Raw genomic sequence first — 16,639 nt, 5'->3', positions numbered from 1 at the left:
GTGGGACAAAGGCTCAGGAGATGTGGGAGAGGGCTGACCCTCGGTCCCTGGGGTGGTCCCTGGGGCGGTCCCTGGAGCTGCTGACACAGAATTTCACTGGTCAAGGGACAACTGAGAGGAGACTGTTGTGAGCCCCCAACTTCAGAGCAATGAGCCTGGTGGTTTGGAGGAAGCTCTCTCCAAGATGATGTTAGTGACGGCTCTACGATGGAACAGTGGTGGAGGGAGGAGTGGTCACACTGGGAAGGTGGTGATGGGGAGCAAATGGGAGGGAGGACTGGGGAACTGCTGAGGAAATAGAGATAAGCAAGAAAGGGGTGAGGACGGTGATGAAGGTACCAGTGATGGTGCCGCTGGAGATAGAGAAGGTGGAGGAAGTGATGATGGTGGTGATGGAGGTGGAGTAGGTGGTGGAGGAGGTGGTGATGGTGGTGAAGGAGGTAGAGAAAATGAAGGCGGTAATGGAGGTAGAGGAGGTGATGCTGTTGCTGATGGAGGTGGAGGAGATGGAGGTGATGATGGTGACAGTGCAGGTGGAGGAGATGATGGTGATGACAGAGGTGGAGAAGATGGAGGAGGTGACGGTGATGATAGACGTGGAGGAGGTAATGATGATGATGATAGAGGTGGAGGAGATGGAGGAGGTGATGGTGATGATGGAGGTGGAGGAGGTGACGATGGTGATGATAGAGGTGGAGGAGATGGAGGAGGTGATGACGATGGTGATACAGGTGGAGGAGGTGATGATGGTGGTGACAGAGGTGGAGGAGATGGAGGAGGTGATGATGGTGATGATGAAGGTGGAGGAGGTGATGATGGCGATGATAGAGGTGGAGGAGATGGAGGAGGTGATGGTGATGATGGAGGTAGAGGAGGTGATAATGGTAATGATAGAGGTGGAGGAGATGGAGGAAGTGATGATGATGATGGAGGTGGAGGAGGTGATGGTGGTGGTGATAGAGGTGGAGGAAATGGAGCAGGTGATGATGGTGATGACGGAGGTGGAGGAGGTGATCATGGAGGTGATAGAGGTGGAGGAGGTGGTGATGGAGGTGGAGGAGGTGGTGATGGAGGTGGAGGAGGTGGTGATGGAGGTGATGGAGGTGGAGGAGGTGGTGATGGAGGTGGAGGAGGTGGTGATGGAGGTGATGGAGGTGGAGGAGGTGGTGATGGAGGTGATGGAGGTGGAGGTGGTGGTGATGGAGGTGATGGAGGTGGAGGTGGTGGTGATGGAGGTGTAGGAGGTGATGATGATGGAGGTGGAGGAGGTGACGATGGAGGTGATGGAGGTGGAGGAGGTGGTGGTGGAGGTGAAGGAGATGATGGTGGTGGTGAAGGAAGTGGAGGAGGTGGTGGAGGTGGAGGAGGTGATGATGATGGTGATGAAGGTTGAGGAGGTGGTGATGGAGGTGGAGGAGGTGATCATGGTGGTGAAGAAGGTGGTGATGTACGTCGAGGAGGTGATGATGGTGGTGATGAAGGTGGAGGAGGTGATGGTGATAACGGAGGTGGAGGAGATGATGATGGTGGTGATGGAGGTGGAGGAGGTGATGGTGATGATGAAGGTGGAGGAGGTGATGATGGTGGTGACAGAGGTGGAGGAGATGGAGCAGGTGATGATGGTGATGACGGAGGTGGAGGAGGTGATCATGGAGGTGATAGAGGTGGAAGAGGTGGTGATGGAGGTGGTGATGGAGGTGATGGAGGTGGAAGAGGTGGTGATGGAGGTGATGGAGGTGGAGGAGGTGGTGATGGAGGTGGAGGTGGTGGTGATGGAGGTGATGGAGGTGGAGGAGGTGATGATGGAGGTGATGGAGGTGGAGGAGGTGGTGGTGGAGGTGAAGGAGATGATGGTGGTGGTGAAGGAGGTGGAGGAGGTGGTGGAGGTGGAGGAGGTGATGATGATGGTGATGAAGGTGGAGGAGGTGGTGATGGAGGTGGAGGAGGTGATCATGGTGGTGAAGAAGGTGGTGATGTACGTGGAGGAGGTGATGATGGTGGTGATGAAGGTGGAGGAGGTGATGGCGATAACGGAGGTGGATGAGATGATGATGGTGGTGATGGAGGTGGAGGAGGTGATGGTGATAATGAAGGTGGAGGAGGTGATAATGGTGGTGGAGGAGGTGGAGGAGGTGATGGTGATAATGAAGGTGGAGGAGGTAATAATGGTGGTGGAGGAGGTGTTGATGATGATGATGGAGGTGGAAGAGGTGATAAAATTAGTAACATAGAAAGTAGAGGTGGGTGTAGACAGAGTTCACAGCTGGTGGTCATGTAATGGCCACTATGATGATGAGCAGGAGGGGAAAGAAAGGACTAAAGGGGGTCAATACCCTGCCCACCTGGAAGTCTGAGGAGGAGAGGAGAGATGATGTGCTTACCCCAGCCTAGCACACCAAGCTTGAACACATATCTGCGGATGTAGATGTTGTAGACACGCCCGAGGAGGAGGTAGAGGTTGAAGCCCTCGATGGCCATCCAGGTGAGGCAGCTGAGCAGCGCGTAGTGCAGGGCAGCGGCCAGAGCTGTGCATGCTGACCCGGGCACAGGAGACATTGCGAATGCGGGGCTCAGCAGGAAGGCGATGTTCAGGAGCAGCACGGAGGCATGCAGGTTCATGTGGATGCGTGTTAAGGAGTCACTCTGCTTCCTGCAGGTGAGAGAATGGCCCTCCATGGCCCAGGGACATCACCCAGGCAGCACTACCCACTGGGTGCATAGGTGCATGCCGACGGGGAAACTGAGGCAAAGAAGGGGCAGGGATCCCACAGCAGTCGCACCACAAGGCTGGTCTCCCGCCTCCTGGTCCCCACCCTCTGGAGAAGCACACCCAGTTCTAGTGGACTAAATGGGACACAAGGAAGCGTGATGTGCCACAGTGCAGGGCAGGCCCAGCACTGTGGCAGTGGAATACCTGAAATGGAAGTGCAGCAGGACTGTGATCAGCGAGGCCACGATGGAGATGCTGCAGCCCACGAGGGAGATGTACGTTAGAGGTGCCAGCAACTCTGCAGGGACCAGGGCTGGGGAGAGTTGCTGCAGGAGGGAAGAGGGGCTGGAGGCCAGAAGCATAGTATTGCCCTCCCTCCCAGCCTCAGTCAGAGGGACCTCCTGAGGCCTCCTCTCCAAGTCCCCTTCCCCACAAGCCTAGCCATGGACCTGGCTTGAACAAGGCCATGGCAGATACAGTCAGTTTTGCCCCCTCCACATCTCCCATCTCCCTCTTCTTCTATGAGTGCCTCCCTTCTCCCACTCCCTATGCACCTGTGGGGTTCCACCACTTTGCCCTCTTTGTGCAGAAAGGGATGCCAGGCCTGGTCAAGCAGGGCCCTCCCTCCTTCTGCCTATAGTGATTGGGTCAGGGATGAGCACATGGCTGGCAGAACTGGGTAAAAGAAGATTTTATTCCACTGGCCTGAAAGCTAGCAGGGCATGAGCCTGGAACTGCTGCCAGCTATATTATTATCTCATAAGGAGATCCTATTTGAGGGCAAAGCCAGCACAGAGCAAGCACAGTTGAGGGACAGAGATAGAGTGCTATCTTAGTGATCTTAGTGATCAGCCCCTGGATCAAGCCATGCCTGAAGCCTAACCCAGCCTTTCCAGAAACATGAGTCCATAAAGTTTTTTTTGTTTTTTGCTTAAGCCCATTTCAGTTGGATTTTCTGTCCCTTGCACCAGCTTTTGCCTTGCTCCTCTGCCACAGACACAGGGCCCTCTGTAGCTCTGAGCCCCACTCAGGATGCATACATACCATGAGAACAGCAAAGTAGGTGAGGTGGTTGCAGCGGCAGAGCACCTGAGAGCGGGAGGGTTGCTCTGTACGACAGCCCTCAGGGCTCCAGCCCCCCCAGGGCTGTTTCCTGGCTCCCTCCTTCCAGAAGACACAGGTCAGGGTGTAGCCTTCCTGGGTGGAGATGCTGGGGTCAGTCATAGGGTGCAGAGGAAAGGCTGCGGATCAGTGTCTGGGAGTCCTGGGGGCCAACAGTGACTCAACTGCACATTTGCCAACATTTTACCAGGCACTGGCTGGCCTTTGGCCTCAGACAGTCTCAGATTCCTGTCCCACCTCCACTGTGGGCTCTCAGAGTGACCCAGGCAAGACGCCAAGTTGCTCTGAGCCTCAGTTTAGTCATCTACAGAATAGGATCATTCGTACCCATGTTACAACAATGGTGGAAAAACGAAGGGCAACACGGAATCTTGAGTGTCCAGCTCTGGCCTTTTATACGGTAGGCGCTCCATAACCAGCTGATCCCTTCCCTTCCTCCCTATGGGGAACAGCAACGTGCTCAGACCCATGCCTGGTTGGGGGAGACTCATCCACAGACAACCCTAACGCCAAGCCACGTGGGTGGAGAAGTGGAGGAAATGACACAGGTAGTCACGGAAAACCATGGAGGGTAGGCAGAGCTGACCCAAAGGGAGAAGGGGAGGTGGGGGCCCTGAACCCTTAGAGGACGTGTTGGATTTCAACATGAGTAGGGCAAGGGCATTCCAGGTGGAGGGAACCGTAGTGGCAAAAGCCCAGAGCTGAAAGGAAAGGATGATGGTGAAATTTAGAGTGCAGGGCAGTCCTGGTGAAGCTGAAGGGAAGATGAAGCCAGAAAGCAGAGGCTCCGGGCTTTTCAGGAATGCCAGGAACCAGAAATGGAGGCACTGAGGCTTGTGAACCACCCCACTCTGCCCCCACCCCCAACAAGCAGCCCTGTCTCTGTTCCAGGATCAGCATCTGCACTTCCCCTAGGAGCTCACTCCTTCACCCCAGTCCCTGGGCCGTGTGACCCAGGCCTGGCCAATCCACACATTCCATCCCCCTGGGCACAGTGACAGGTGCAGGGATGGACATGTGACCCAGCTGAACCTTTAAGATCCTGAGACCCTGATCTGCACTGGGGCAGGTTGGGGGTGGGGAGTGGGGGGAAGAGCCTGATGGGAAGAGGGAAAGGAAGTCTGGCTCTCCAGCATCCATCATGCCACAGAATGGACAGCCAAGGCAGGAGACCATTGCTGAGACGGAGAGAGACTGAGCCACGAGGGCATCAGATCCATCCCTGGATTCAGCCATGTCTGAAGCTGGTGGATCACCTCTAGACATTTCATTGATGTGTGCCAATCAGTTCCCTCTGTGCTCAAGCTGGCTTGAAGTGGTCTTTTCTTACTTGCAACTGAAAGAATTCTGACAAATGCATGAGTAAAAACTTCTCTCTCTCTTATTTCTTGAGCAGGAATTTTCAAAGTGTGATGGATTTCCAAGATGGTTCCACATGTTTGGGTCTAGTCAAACCAGTGTTCAACAGGAGAGTCACAGAGGGGCAGGGGTGCAGTGGAAACGGGGGCGCCCCCAGCAGTACCAGGCTTTGGTTGTGCCAGAAGCTGATGTTCACCGGATCCCTGAGGTTGTTCACGTGCCCATGACTCAGCTGAGCCCCCAGGACGTAGTTATTCAGCAGAGATGAGTTGTTTTCATCCTGGAAGGGCAGCAGGAGAAGGGCTGAGTGGAGGGGAAATGGGGAGGCCCTGGGTAAGGTCTGAGCTCCGCTTCCCTGGATGAGAACAAGCAGCAAGAGTTTCACGTGTGCAGCGTGAAAGCTTTCTCAGCCTCCCAGCCTCCCAGCCTCCCAGCCTTTGCATGTGCTGTTCCTGCCCTGTGGAAAGCTGTCCTCTCACCATCCCCTGCTCCACCTCCCACTCGTTTAATGCATTCCAGCCTCACCCCCTCCACCTCACCACTATCCTCACTCACTTTTAAAGCCAAGGTTGAAAGGCACCTTCCCCAGAAGCTCCCCTGGACTGCCCACTGGGAAGAGCCCCAACCCCACCCTGACTCATCCATCACTCTGGATCTCTATGGCTATAATCAACCTTCTGCTGACATTAAATCTCTAAGGTCAGGCCGGACACAGTGGCTCACGCCTATAATCCTAGCATTTTGGGAGGCCAAGGCAGGCGGATCACTTGAGGCCAGGAGTTCAAGATCAGCCTGGCCAACATGGTTAAACCCGGTGTCTACTAAAAATACAAAAATTAGCTGGGCATGATGGCGCACGCCTGTAATCCCAGGGAGGCTGAGGCAGGGGAATCGCTTGAACCCAGGAGGCGGAGGTTACAGTGAGCTGAGATCATGCCACTGCTCTCCAGCCTGGGCAACAGAGCGAGACTCTGCCAAAAAAAAAAAAAAAAAAAAAAATCTGTAAGGCCTTAGTCTAGGCATCAAGACAGAGAGTTATCTGAGGGCAGGGAATAATAAATGCCTTCTTGTCTGTCTCCCGCCTACCGACAGGCACATCGTAGGTTTCTTAGGTCTTATTTGCAGATTGTAATTATACCTTCCTACCATTCTGCTAAAGTTGGCAGGGAAACTGAGGCCCAGAGAGGGACAATTGCTGGCTTGGATTGCACAGATGGCTGGTTGGTCTCACTCAGTGCTGGTCACCCAGAGGCCAGGCAGTGACATGGGCGCCTGCAGTGGATCCCAAGAAGGGGCCGGCACCCACCCTCCTTGGCCCGCCATCACACTGACCTTGAAAAAGTGGGTGTTGGAGAAGTAGATACAGATGAGCCGCAGCTCCCTGGGGCGGGTCTTGCAGGCATCCCGGGTCAGCTCGGCGGGGAACTGCATGGCGTGCTGACCCCGGGCATGCTGACCTCCTGCCTGCGGAGGGTCCCAAACAGGCTGTTTGGCAACCAGGACCTGGAGACCTGACCCCAACACCTTCACTGCCTCCCACTCCCCGTGAAACCTTCCTTGGGGTTTCCACCCACAGAACCTTCTCCCCCCAGGCTGCATCTCCTCCCAAACTTCCCAAGATCCCAGGCCTTCCCTCCATGCTGTTCCTGAGTTTTGGATGTTTACCTGACCCACTGGACCCCTGAAGATGGAGCTACCTCAGCACCCAGCCCCAGCACCAGCCCCAGCCCCTGCCAGGGATCCAGCTGATCACCCCAGGGTCCTAAAAGGAGCCAGGGTTTCTGGCCTCTCCCACAGCGCCTCCCGCAGCGGGCAGCCTCCAGCCAAAGCAGGAAGAAGATTCTGCCCTGCAGGGGCAATAAAGCACCTCCCTTTCCACAGTTCACACAGCGAGTATCAGCCCCATTTTACAGAGGAGGCAACTCACTGCCAGTTAGGGCAGAGCCTGGACTGTAGGGTGTGGGGAGGAAGACAGTGGAGCCTAAAGAAAGTCCAGACCTTAAATGCCTGGAGGACTTCTAGGGCGGGGCAGCTGGCCACACCCCTCAACCCACAGCCTCTGACCTGGGGCACCCGCTTCAGAGTGGCACTGGTCAGCGAGAGGCCAGAGAAGTCACAGCTCAGCTTGAAGGCCAGAGACTGGATGGTGGGTGTCTGCAAGGTCAGGTTGTAGCCTGGGAAGCTGGTGTTCAGTAGCATCTGCTCCAGCTGGTGGAGTTGACTGCAGCCCGGAGAGATGGCCAGGGAGGCCAGAACCCGGAGTGGGGTAAGGGTGAGAGGGGGCTGTAGACAGCCTGGGAGGGCAGGGCCTCCCCACCCACACCTCTGTCACACACACCTCCAGACCACTGCACACACAGTGTCCTTGGCACACTGTTACCTCCCTACCCCATCTATCCCCTCCTCTTGATTAACTCCTGTTCAGGTCCCAGTTTGTTGTCACCTCCTCCAGGAAGCCTTCCCTGACTGCTCCCTCATAGCTTCCCAGTAGCCACTCTTAGCCCTGACCAGTCTTCAGCATTGGCCGCTCACCTAGAGCTGCTCAGTCTTTGGGTCATAGACCCTGGAGAGCCCAGCCAGAATCTTAGAGCCTCTTCCCAGGAAAATGCATGGAGACCCATAATTCTGCACTTAGTGTCATGACATCTATGATTAAGGGCCCCCATTCCTCGATGATAAACTTCATGAGGGCAGTGACATGCCCATCCTGCATCCCCAGAGCCTAGTGTCGGGCATGCAGTAGGTGCTCAATAAAAGTGCTGAAAAAATGCACAGTTAAGAGTCTACATTAGACTAACCCTGACCCACTGATTCAAGGTGCAGGCTTGGGGTGGGAGGCACATCCAACTCACCGAGAGGAAAAAACTGAGCTCCGGCCCCTGGACACCTGCATATTCTCCATGTAGCGCAGGAGTTCTTCCCATGTCTCTGTGGGGACACACCTTCCCCTCAGTTTGTGTCTCAACTGCCCTCTGGCCCCACAACCTCTGGGCTTTCCATCCCACCCTGAGAGTCTAGTTCGCAAGCAGCTCCTGCTGCCCCCAGGAAGCCTAAGTGGCCCTTTTCAATCTCCCATGGTTTGACGCCTCCCCCTTTTGCATCACAGTCCCAGGACTGGGCTAGGGCTGCCCCCAGTTCAGCAGAGCCCCCTTACCTGCTGTTGCATTCTGCAAAGTCAGAAGGCACAGGCACAGGAAAAGGGCACCACAGTGATCCATGCCCTGTGCAGACTCTCCTCCAAGAACTGGCTCCGGCCCTGGAAAAGGTGCATGCCATCACCATGATGATAAAAGAGCAACCTCTAACTTCTAGGTGTCTGGCATGTCCCAAGAGTAGGACAGGCAGCATCTTATTTGACTCACCACTCCTGCATTTCACAGATGAGGAAGCTGAGGATGAAGGGCAAAGGGTCTTGCTTTACTTAAACCTGCCTAAAGCCAGGTCTCTAAGACTCCAGAATCCTTGACCACCAAGTAATGGCTGCCATTAGCAGCTCCGCCTGATACACTCCCCTTCCCAAAAAGCAGTCCTTCTGGGGGCTTCCCCAGGATCCCAGCCTCTACCCAGGGGGAAGGTGTTTGGGAGAAAGCAACATGTAAACCCCATCCAGCCCTGCCATTAACTCATCGTGCAGCTTTGGGTAGGATCTGTCTCTCCTCTGCCCTCATTTTCCTCCATTTTAAAATGAACTAATAAACTTCTGCTTCAATAGAGCAAATTTATGTCTGCCCCTTAAAGCCCCACTAAAATGAGAGGGAATGAATAAAATAGGCACAAAGCCACAGAACAATGGTAAAGAAAAGAGGCATGAAAAACAGTAAAATGGGGAAGAAAAGAGGCACAAAGCCTCTCAGGAAGCTGCTGGAGGATGTGCTCCAACAAAATGAGACAGTAAATCATGAAAGAAGACACAGGGTACAGGAAACCCTGTACCCTACCATGGGAGAGGTAAAGCTACTTCTTAGAAAACAGGCACAAAGACAGAACAATGGGAAAGAAAACAACTGCAGAGATGGGAGATGTCAGCTAAATTTTGGAGGCTACAAGTAGGTGGCACCTGGTAAGACGTTTAGCAGACCGAAAAAAGTTGAACCCAAGTGCCTGCAGTGGGGAGAGGTGTGGTGTTGGCAGGAGACAAGGAGAAGCCTCACAACCTTGGAAGCACTTGAGAACTGGAGGCATCAGTTACCCCTGAAGTGGGGATGAAGGAAGAGGCTAAAAACAGCGATTGTTGGCCAGGCACGGCGGCTCATGCCTGTGATCCCAACTCTTTGGGAGGCCAAGGCAGGAGGATTGCTTGAGACCAGGAGTTCCAGACCAGCCTGGGCAACATGGCAAAACCCTGCTTCTAAAAAAAAAAATACAAAAATTAGCTGGGTATGGTGGCCTGCGCTTGTGTCCCCAGCTACTCAGGTGGGTGAGGTGGATCCTGCCCAGGAGATGGAGGCTGCAGTGAGTCAAAATCATACCACTGCACTCCAGCCTGGGCAACAGAATGAGACCTTGTCTCAAAAAAATAAAAAATAAAAATAAAAACAGAGTTTGTTGGTTGTGAGTCTTTAAAATGCCCAACTCAGTCCCCAGATCTCCCCTGCCACCTCCAGTATTCAGGAGTTTCCTCACCATCCTACCATCCCCAATCCTGCTCCACACAAAGTTTACTCTCTGGAGAGAGGATGCACCATAATCAGAACAGAAGGGGGAATTAAGCAATATCCCCTCCCCACATCCTCCCCCACTCAGATTCCAGAAGACTGCAGCAACCAGGGTTATGCCCCAAGGCAGGAGAAAAGTCTCTGAGGAGCTAACCATTCCAAGAATAGTATCCTATAGCTACTTCCATTTTTGTGTTCCTCAATGTTATGGCCAAGACCTAACTTACAGTGAAACTTCACCAGTCACCAAGCTCTGCCAAGCAATTAGGTTTTTAGTGCTCCTCTCTTGAATGGTCAACCAAGGATTACTGAGAATTTCAAAACACACACCCTTTCTTGAGAAGCTGCTGGAGGATGTGCTCCAACAAAATGAGAAAGTATATCATGAAAGAAGACACAGGGTACAGGAAACCCTGTATCCTACCATGGGAGAGGTAAAGCTACTCCCCAGAAAATGTGTGAAGGGAAGGCCCGGGTTGATGCTGAACAGCAGGACTAGGGCATTTCCCATCTGGAGGGAGCAGGAGAAAAGAATGCCCTGGGAGGGAGGGCTTCAAGAAAAAAATAAGGAAGAGGAAAAGGAGAGTAGATAGACTATCGAATAGGTTTGAACATCTAGAAAAATTGTTTTTTTGAGATGTCTTACCAAAGTTTATAAATGCAAAAATAAAAAGAAGCAATTAATTTCAAGAAAACCAAGTTGTACAAGAAAATGAAATGCTGCTACACGACTTAATATGGAATGTAATGCATATAGTCATAATAGAAACATTGAACAGGAGTTTTTTTAATTGTGTAAAAACCATATTAAGATGATTTCGATTTCCACCTAGAAAGTAGAGAGTCAGATGGGAGTATTGTTCCCATCATAACAATGGGAAAGCCAAATAATATACAAAATCTTTTTTTTTTTTTAGCCTACTGGAGAGCTGGGGTCACAGGCCACCAAGCAAACTGGTTTCTGGAGGTAACCAGAACACATTATCTTTGATGGATGAAACACATGATCTGTTTCATGTTTGACAGAGCACAGAGGAATAGGTAGTTGCCACAAAAGTAGATAAGGAGAAAATGACTAGTATCTTAATGAAACCTTAATGGCTGAGCATTAGCTAGAGTGGCAGTTTACTGGGAGCCCCAGACACAAGGGTAACCTGTACCCTCAGTTTCTTCCTACAGTCCTCCACTGGATGCTTATGAGAATGATGTGGAGTGGGACAGGGCCTGAGAGAGGCCCCATGGTAACATAGCCATGCAGGACATGCCAAGGGTTGAGGGTGGAGCAGGAGTACCTGGAGAAGCCCATCTGCGCTCTGGGCCCTGCATGAGTGCAAGGTGGTAATTGGCTGCTGCCGAGAGATAAACACCTGCACCCTGGCTTTGCTTTGATTTAAGATGCCCATCCCACAGGTCCCTGACCTGCTATAAAGCAAATGTTGACTGCTGCTGCTGGAGGAGTAGGAGACCCTCCCACCACAATGCTGCAGTGACACTAAGCAAAAGCCATCAGTGCTGGGCGCCTTGGCTCATGCCTGTAATCCCAACACTTTGGGTGGCCGAGGTAGGTGAATTGCTTGAGCCTAGGGGTTCAAGACCAGCCTGGGCAACATGGCAAAACTCTGTCTCTAAAAAAAAAAAAAAAAAAAAAAAAAATTAGCCAGATGTGGTGGTGCACACCTGTAGTCCCAGCTACTCAGGAGGCTGAGGTGTGAGGATCACCTGAGCCTGGGAAGTTGGAGGCTGCAGTGAGCCGTGATAGCACCACTGTTCTCCATCCTGGGCAACAGAGTGAGACCCTGTCTCAAAAGAAAACCAAAAAAAAAAAAAAAAAAAAAAAAGCCACTGGACACTGGCAAGGAAGAGGCAACCCATTAGTGTCCAGGATTTTGCACTGATATAAAACAGAGGGCTGCTGCTACTACTGGGAAAAGAACAGGAATCTCACTCCCACTCAAGATCCCCCAACCAATAAGGCAGAGTTTGGTTCCCATGGGGATGAAGGGGAAGAAGTCTGCCTGCACTCTAGTACCTGCACTGAATAAGAAGCAGAGGTTGTCAAAAACTGGAGGAGAAACAGGAACACTTAGAAAGCCCCACTCCTGGGGCTCAAGACTGTCTAAGGCTGAAGCTAGAGCAGGAGAATCAAGAATTCACTGCCTCCACCACAAGCCTTGCACCAAGCAACAAGTAACAGCAGTCTACCACTGGAGAAGGGACTAGAACACGAAGAGAGATTTCCTCTGTGTTGTATGCATGCAATGCTGAGCGCAGAGTGGGGACACTGGGAAAATTCCTGTGGGACTCAAGTCCTCATGCTGAACACAATGTAGGGACAGTCCACCACTGGAGAAATTTGGAGCCTGTAGTATACAGAAGGTAACTATAGCAACAATAAAACCTAAATCCAGCTGGGCACTGTGGCTCATGCCTGTAATCCCAGCACTTTGGGAGGCCAAGGCAGGAGGATCATTTGAGCCCAAGAGTTCAAGATTGGCCTGGGCAACATAGTGAGACTCCATCTCTAAATAAACAGATAAATAAATAAAACTTAAACCTAAATCAACTACAGATTATATTGACTTGAGGCCTATACTACAGCCATGACATAAGAAATATTCCAATTTCTAGGCATAAATATCATTTACTTTACTACTGTTCCATTACACACAATGCCTGGTAGTTAGTCAAAGATTTTAAGACATACAGAACCAGATCTTAGAGATGGCCAAAATGTTGGAACTATCATATAGAGACAAGATAGCTCTGATAAATATGTTAAAGGGTGTAGTGGAAAAGGTAAACTTCTAAGAACAGACGGGAAATTTCAGCAGAACAATGGAAACTATTAAGGCTAGTCAAGTAGAAATGTTAGAAATAAAAAACTCGATATCAGTGATGAAGAATTCCTTCAATGGGTTTATTAGCAAACTGGACACAGCAAAGTAAAGAATCCTTGAACTTGATGATAGTGTAATATAAATTATCCAAATTGAAATATAAAGAGTAAGAAGAGTGAAAATAAAAATTAACAGATTACCCAAGAACTGTGCAAATGGTCTGTATATATGTAACTGGAATCCTAGCTAAAGGAGAGAGAACAGAGAAGAATAAATAGAAACAGAAAGAAAAGAAAATTGAAAATTAAAAAATGGCCAATTTTTTCCCAAAATTAATAAAAGACAACAAACCACAGATCCAAGAAGCTCTGCAAAACCCGATGGAATAAATGCAAAGAAAAACACATCTAGATACATCCTAGTCAAACTGCTGCAGAACCGAAGATAAAATCTTGAAGTCAGCCAGAGAAAAGAGCCATTGTACACAGAAGATAAAAAATATGAACTACAAGAGACTTCTTATCAGAAACTATCAAAACCAGATGATAACGCAGCCATATCTTTCAATAAAAATCTGTCATTCTAAAACTCCATGCCCAGTGAAAATATCTTTCAAAAACGAAGACAAGTTCGGGTGCAGTGGCTCACACCTGTAATCCCTGCACTTTGGGAGGCTGAGGTGGGTAGATCGCTTGAGCTCAGGGGTTCAAAACCAGCCTGGCCAACATGGCAAAAACCCGTCTCTAGAAAATATACAAAACTTAGTCAGGCATGGTGGCATGCACCTGTAGTCCCAGCTATTCAGGAGGCTAAGGCTGGAGGATCACTTGAGTCCAGGAGGTCAAGATTGCAGTGAGCCATGATCATGCCATTGCACTCCAGCCTGGGTGACAGAGCAAGACCCTGTCTCAAAAAAAAAAAAAAAAAAGAAGAAGAAGAAGGCAAAATAAGAACTTCTTCAGATGAGCAAGGAGTTTGAGAATTCATTGCCAGCAGATTGGCACTAAAATAAATATTGAAGAAAATTCTTAGGGCAGAAGAAAAATTATGCCAGTTGGAAATTTGGACTTAAACAAAGAAATGAAGAGTATTGAAACTGGCAAAAATGTGTCAAATATAAAATAAATTACCTTGGTTTTAATATCTGTTTAATGTAAAAACAGTAACAATGCATTGTGGAGATCATAGTGTCTGTAGAAGTAGAAGTGTACCACAAAAATAGCACGACAGGCAGGAGAGAGGAAATGGAAGTATTTGGTTGTGAGGTCCTTAAACTATATTTTAAGTATTGTAATGTTATTCAAAGGTAAATTGTGGAAAGTTAAATATGTGTATTTAAATCCTACAATGCCATCACAAAAAAGAGAAAATTATAAGATACAGCTAGTAAGGCAATAGTAGAGATAAAATAATATTATGAAAACTGCTCAATCCAAAATAAGACAGGACAAGAAGAAAAAGAAACAAAGAACAGATGGAATATAGAGAAAACAAATAGCAAGATGGTAGATATAAACCCAATCATATAAATAATTACATTAAGCATAGTCCAAATGCTCCAATTAAAAGGCAAAAATTGTCTGACTGGATTATAAAAGCAAAACCTAACTACATACTGTCTTCAAGAAACACGTATCAAATATAAAGACACCAATAAATTACATGTAAAATGATGGAAAAAAGATATACCAATCATAAGTGTATTAGTATAGTTTCACACTGCTATAAAGAGCCATCAAAGACTGAGTAATATAAAGAAAAGAGGTTTGAGTCACAGTTCCACAGGCATGGCTGGGGAGACCTTAGGAAACTTACAATCATGGCGGGAGGCGAAGGGGAAGCAAGCATGTCTTCACATGGCAGCAGGGGAGAGAGAGAGAGAAGGGGGAAGTGCTACACACTTCTAAACCATCAGATCTTGTGAAAACTCACTCACTATCAGGAGAACAGCAAGGGGGAAATCTGTCCCCATGATCCAATCACCTTCCACCAGGTCCCTCCCCAACATTGAAAAATTACAGTTCAACATGAGATTTGCATGGGGACCCAGAGCCAAACCATATCAATAAGTAAGAGGGAATAGCTATATTAATATCTGAAAAAGTAAACTTCAGGATAAGGAATTTTACCAGGGATAAAGATTATATAATGCTAAAGACTAATTCGTCAAGAAAATGTAACAATCTTTAATGTGTGTGCACCTAATAACAGAGTTTTGAAAAATAAAGCAAAAATTGATAACACTAAAAGGAGAAATTGACAAACCAACACTTATAGTTGCAAAATGCAATATTTGTCTCTGAGTAATTGCTAGAAGTAGACAAAAATTGATATAGAAGATATATCAGTCCATTCTCATGCTGCTATGAAGAAATACCCAAGACTGGGTATATAATCATGGAGGAAGGCACCTCTTCAAAGGGTGGCAGGAGAGAGAATGGCTAGCAGGGGAAAAACCAGATGCTTATAAAACCATCAGATCTCATGAGAACTCACTCACTATCACGAGAGCAGCATGGGGGAAACTGCCCCCATGATCCAATCACTTCCCATCAGTCCCTCCCATGACACATGGAGATTATGGGAACTACAATTCAAGATGAGATTTTGGTGGGGATGCAGCCAAACCATATCAGAAGACATGAACAACACTATTAACTATCTTCTTTATATTTATATAACACTCTCCTAATTACGCAAAATACATATTATTTTCAATTACAACAGGAAACATTCACAAAAATAGACCATATTCTGGGCCATAAAATAAATCTCAATAAATATAAAAGGATTAAAAGCACACAAAGTAAATTCTGTAAACACCAGGAACTTAAACTAGAATTAAAAAACATAAAGAGGCCCCAAAAAATCCTCCAAATATTTGGAAATTAAATAATACACTATTAAGTAACCCATGAGTCAGAGACAAAATCACAAGGGAAATTATAAAATATATTCAACTGAATAAAAAAGAAAACACAACATAATATTTATGGGATGCAGCTAAAGCAGTGCTTAGAGAAAAATTTCTAGCATTAAACGCTTACATTAGGAAAGATGAAGGATTTCAAGTCAGTGATCTATGCTTCCACCTTAATAAATATAAAAAGAAGAGCAAACTAAGCATAAAATAAGCAGAAGGAAAAATAATAAAGATAAAATTATGGCCGAGCGTGGTGGCTCACGCCTGTAATCCCAGCACTTTGGGAGGCCAAGGTGGGCAGATCACAAAGTCAGGAGATTGAGACCATCCTGGCTAACACGGTGAAACCCCATCTCTACTAAAAATACAAAAAGTTAGCCGGGCATGGTGGCAGGTGCCTGTAGTCCCAGCTATTCGGGAGGCTGAGGCAGGAGAATGGCGTGAACCTGGGAGGCAGAGCTTGCAGTGAGCTGAGATTGTGCCACTGCACTCCAACCTGGGCAACAGAGCGAGACTCCATCTCGAAAAAAGAAAAAAAAAAAGATAAAATTATAAATCAATAAAATAGAAAATGGAGTAGAGAAAAATTAATGAAACCAAAAGCTGGTTATTTGAAAAGCTCAATAATATTGATAAGTCTCTAGGCAGAATGATAAAGGGGAAAAAAGGACAAAGTGCAATGACCAGTTATCAGCAATAAAAGAGGGGCTATCACTACAGAACCTGCAGATATTAAAAAACAGGAGAATAATATTAACAATTCATGGCAATAAATTACATAACTTAGGTGAAATGAAAAAAAATTCCTTGAAATACACAAACTACCAATGCTTACTCAAGAAAAAATAGAAAATAGGAATAGTCCTTCATTGATTAAAGGAATTGAATTTGTAATTTAAAAATCTTCCCACAAAGAAACACTAGGCCCAGATGGCCTCACTGATTAATTCTTCCAAACATTTAAAAAAGTTATAATATCAATTCTACAGAAACTCTTACAAAAAAATGGAAGACAAAATAAGTAATGATAACA

General features: G+C 48.2%; 1 protein-coding gene and 1 pseudogene across 1 annotated transcript in view; both read right to left on the bottom strand.

The window, feature by feature from the left end:
- The window catches only part of ADGRG5 (adhesion G protein-coupled receptor G5), a 34,932-nt gene that overhangs the window by 6,801 nt on the left and 11,492 nt on the right, over window positions 1–16,639 (bottom strand). The window contains exons 2-9 of the mRNA XM_055099337.2: window positions 8,346–8,447; window positions 8,044–8,119; window positions 7,256–7,412; window positions 6,524–6,655; window positions 5,355–5,471; window positions 3,755–3,907; window positions 2,915–3,036; window positions 2,382–2,650 (exon numbers count right to left, since the gene is read on the bottom strand). Of these exons, the coding sequence (XP_054955312.2) occupies window positions 2,382–2,650; window positions 2,915–3,036; window positions 3,755–3,907; window positions 5,355–5,471; window positions 6,524–6,655; window positions 7,256–7,412; window positions 8,044–8,119; window positions 8,346–8,409 (1,090 nt within the window). The 5' untranslated portion in view covers window positions 8,410–8,447. The remainder of the gene's footprint in view (window positions 1–2,381; window positions 2,651–2,914; window positions 3,037–3,754; window positions 3,908–5,354; window positions 5,472–6,523; window positions 6,656–7,255; window positions 7,413–8,043; window positions 8,120–8,345; window positions 8,448–16,639) is intronic.
- Window positions 14–2,229, bottom strand: LOC134729341 (uncharacterized; annotated as a pseudogene).

The sequence above is a fragment of the Pan paniscus genome, chromosome 18, assembly GCF_029289425.2.
Source record: "Pan paniscus chromosome 18, NHGRI_mPanPan1-v2.0_pri, whole genome shotgun sequence".
Classification (NCBI taxonomy): domain Eukaryota; kingdom Metazoa; phylum Chordata; class Mammalia; order Primates; family Hominidae; genus Pan; species Pan paniscus.
The sequence above is the reverse complement of the archived record's forward strand: the minus strand, read 5'-3'. Positions and strand labels throughout refer to the sequence as shown.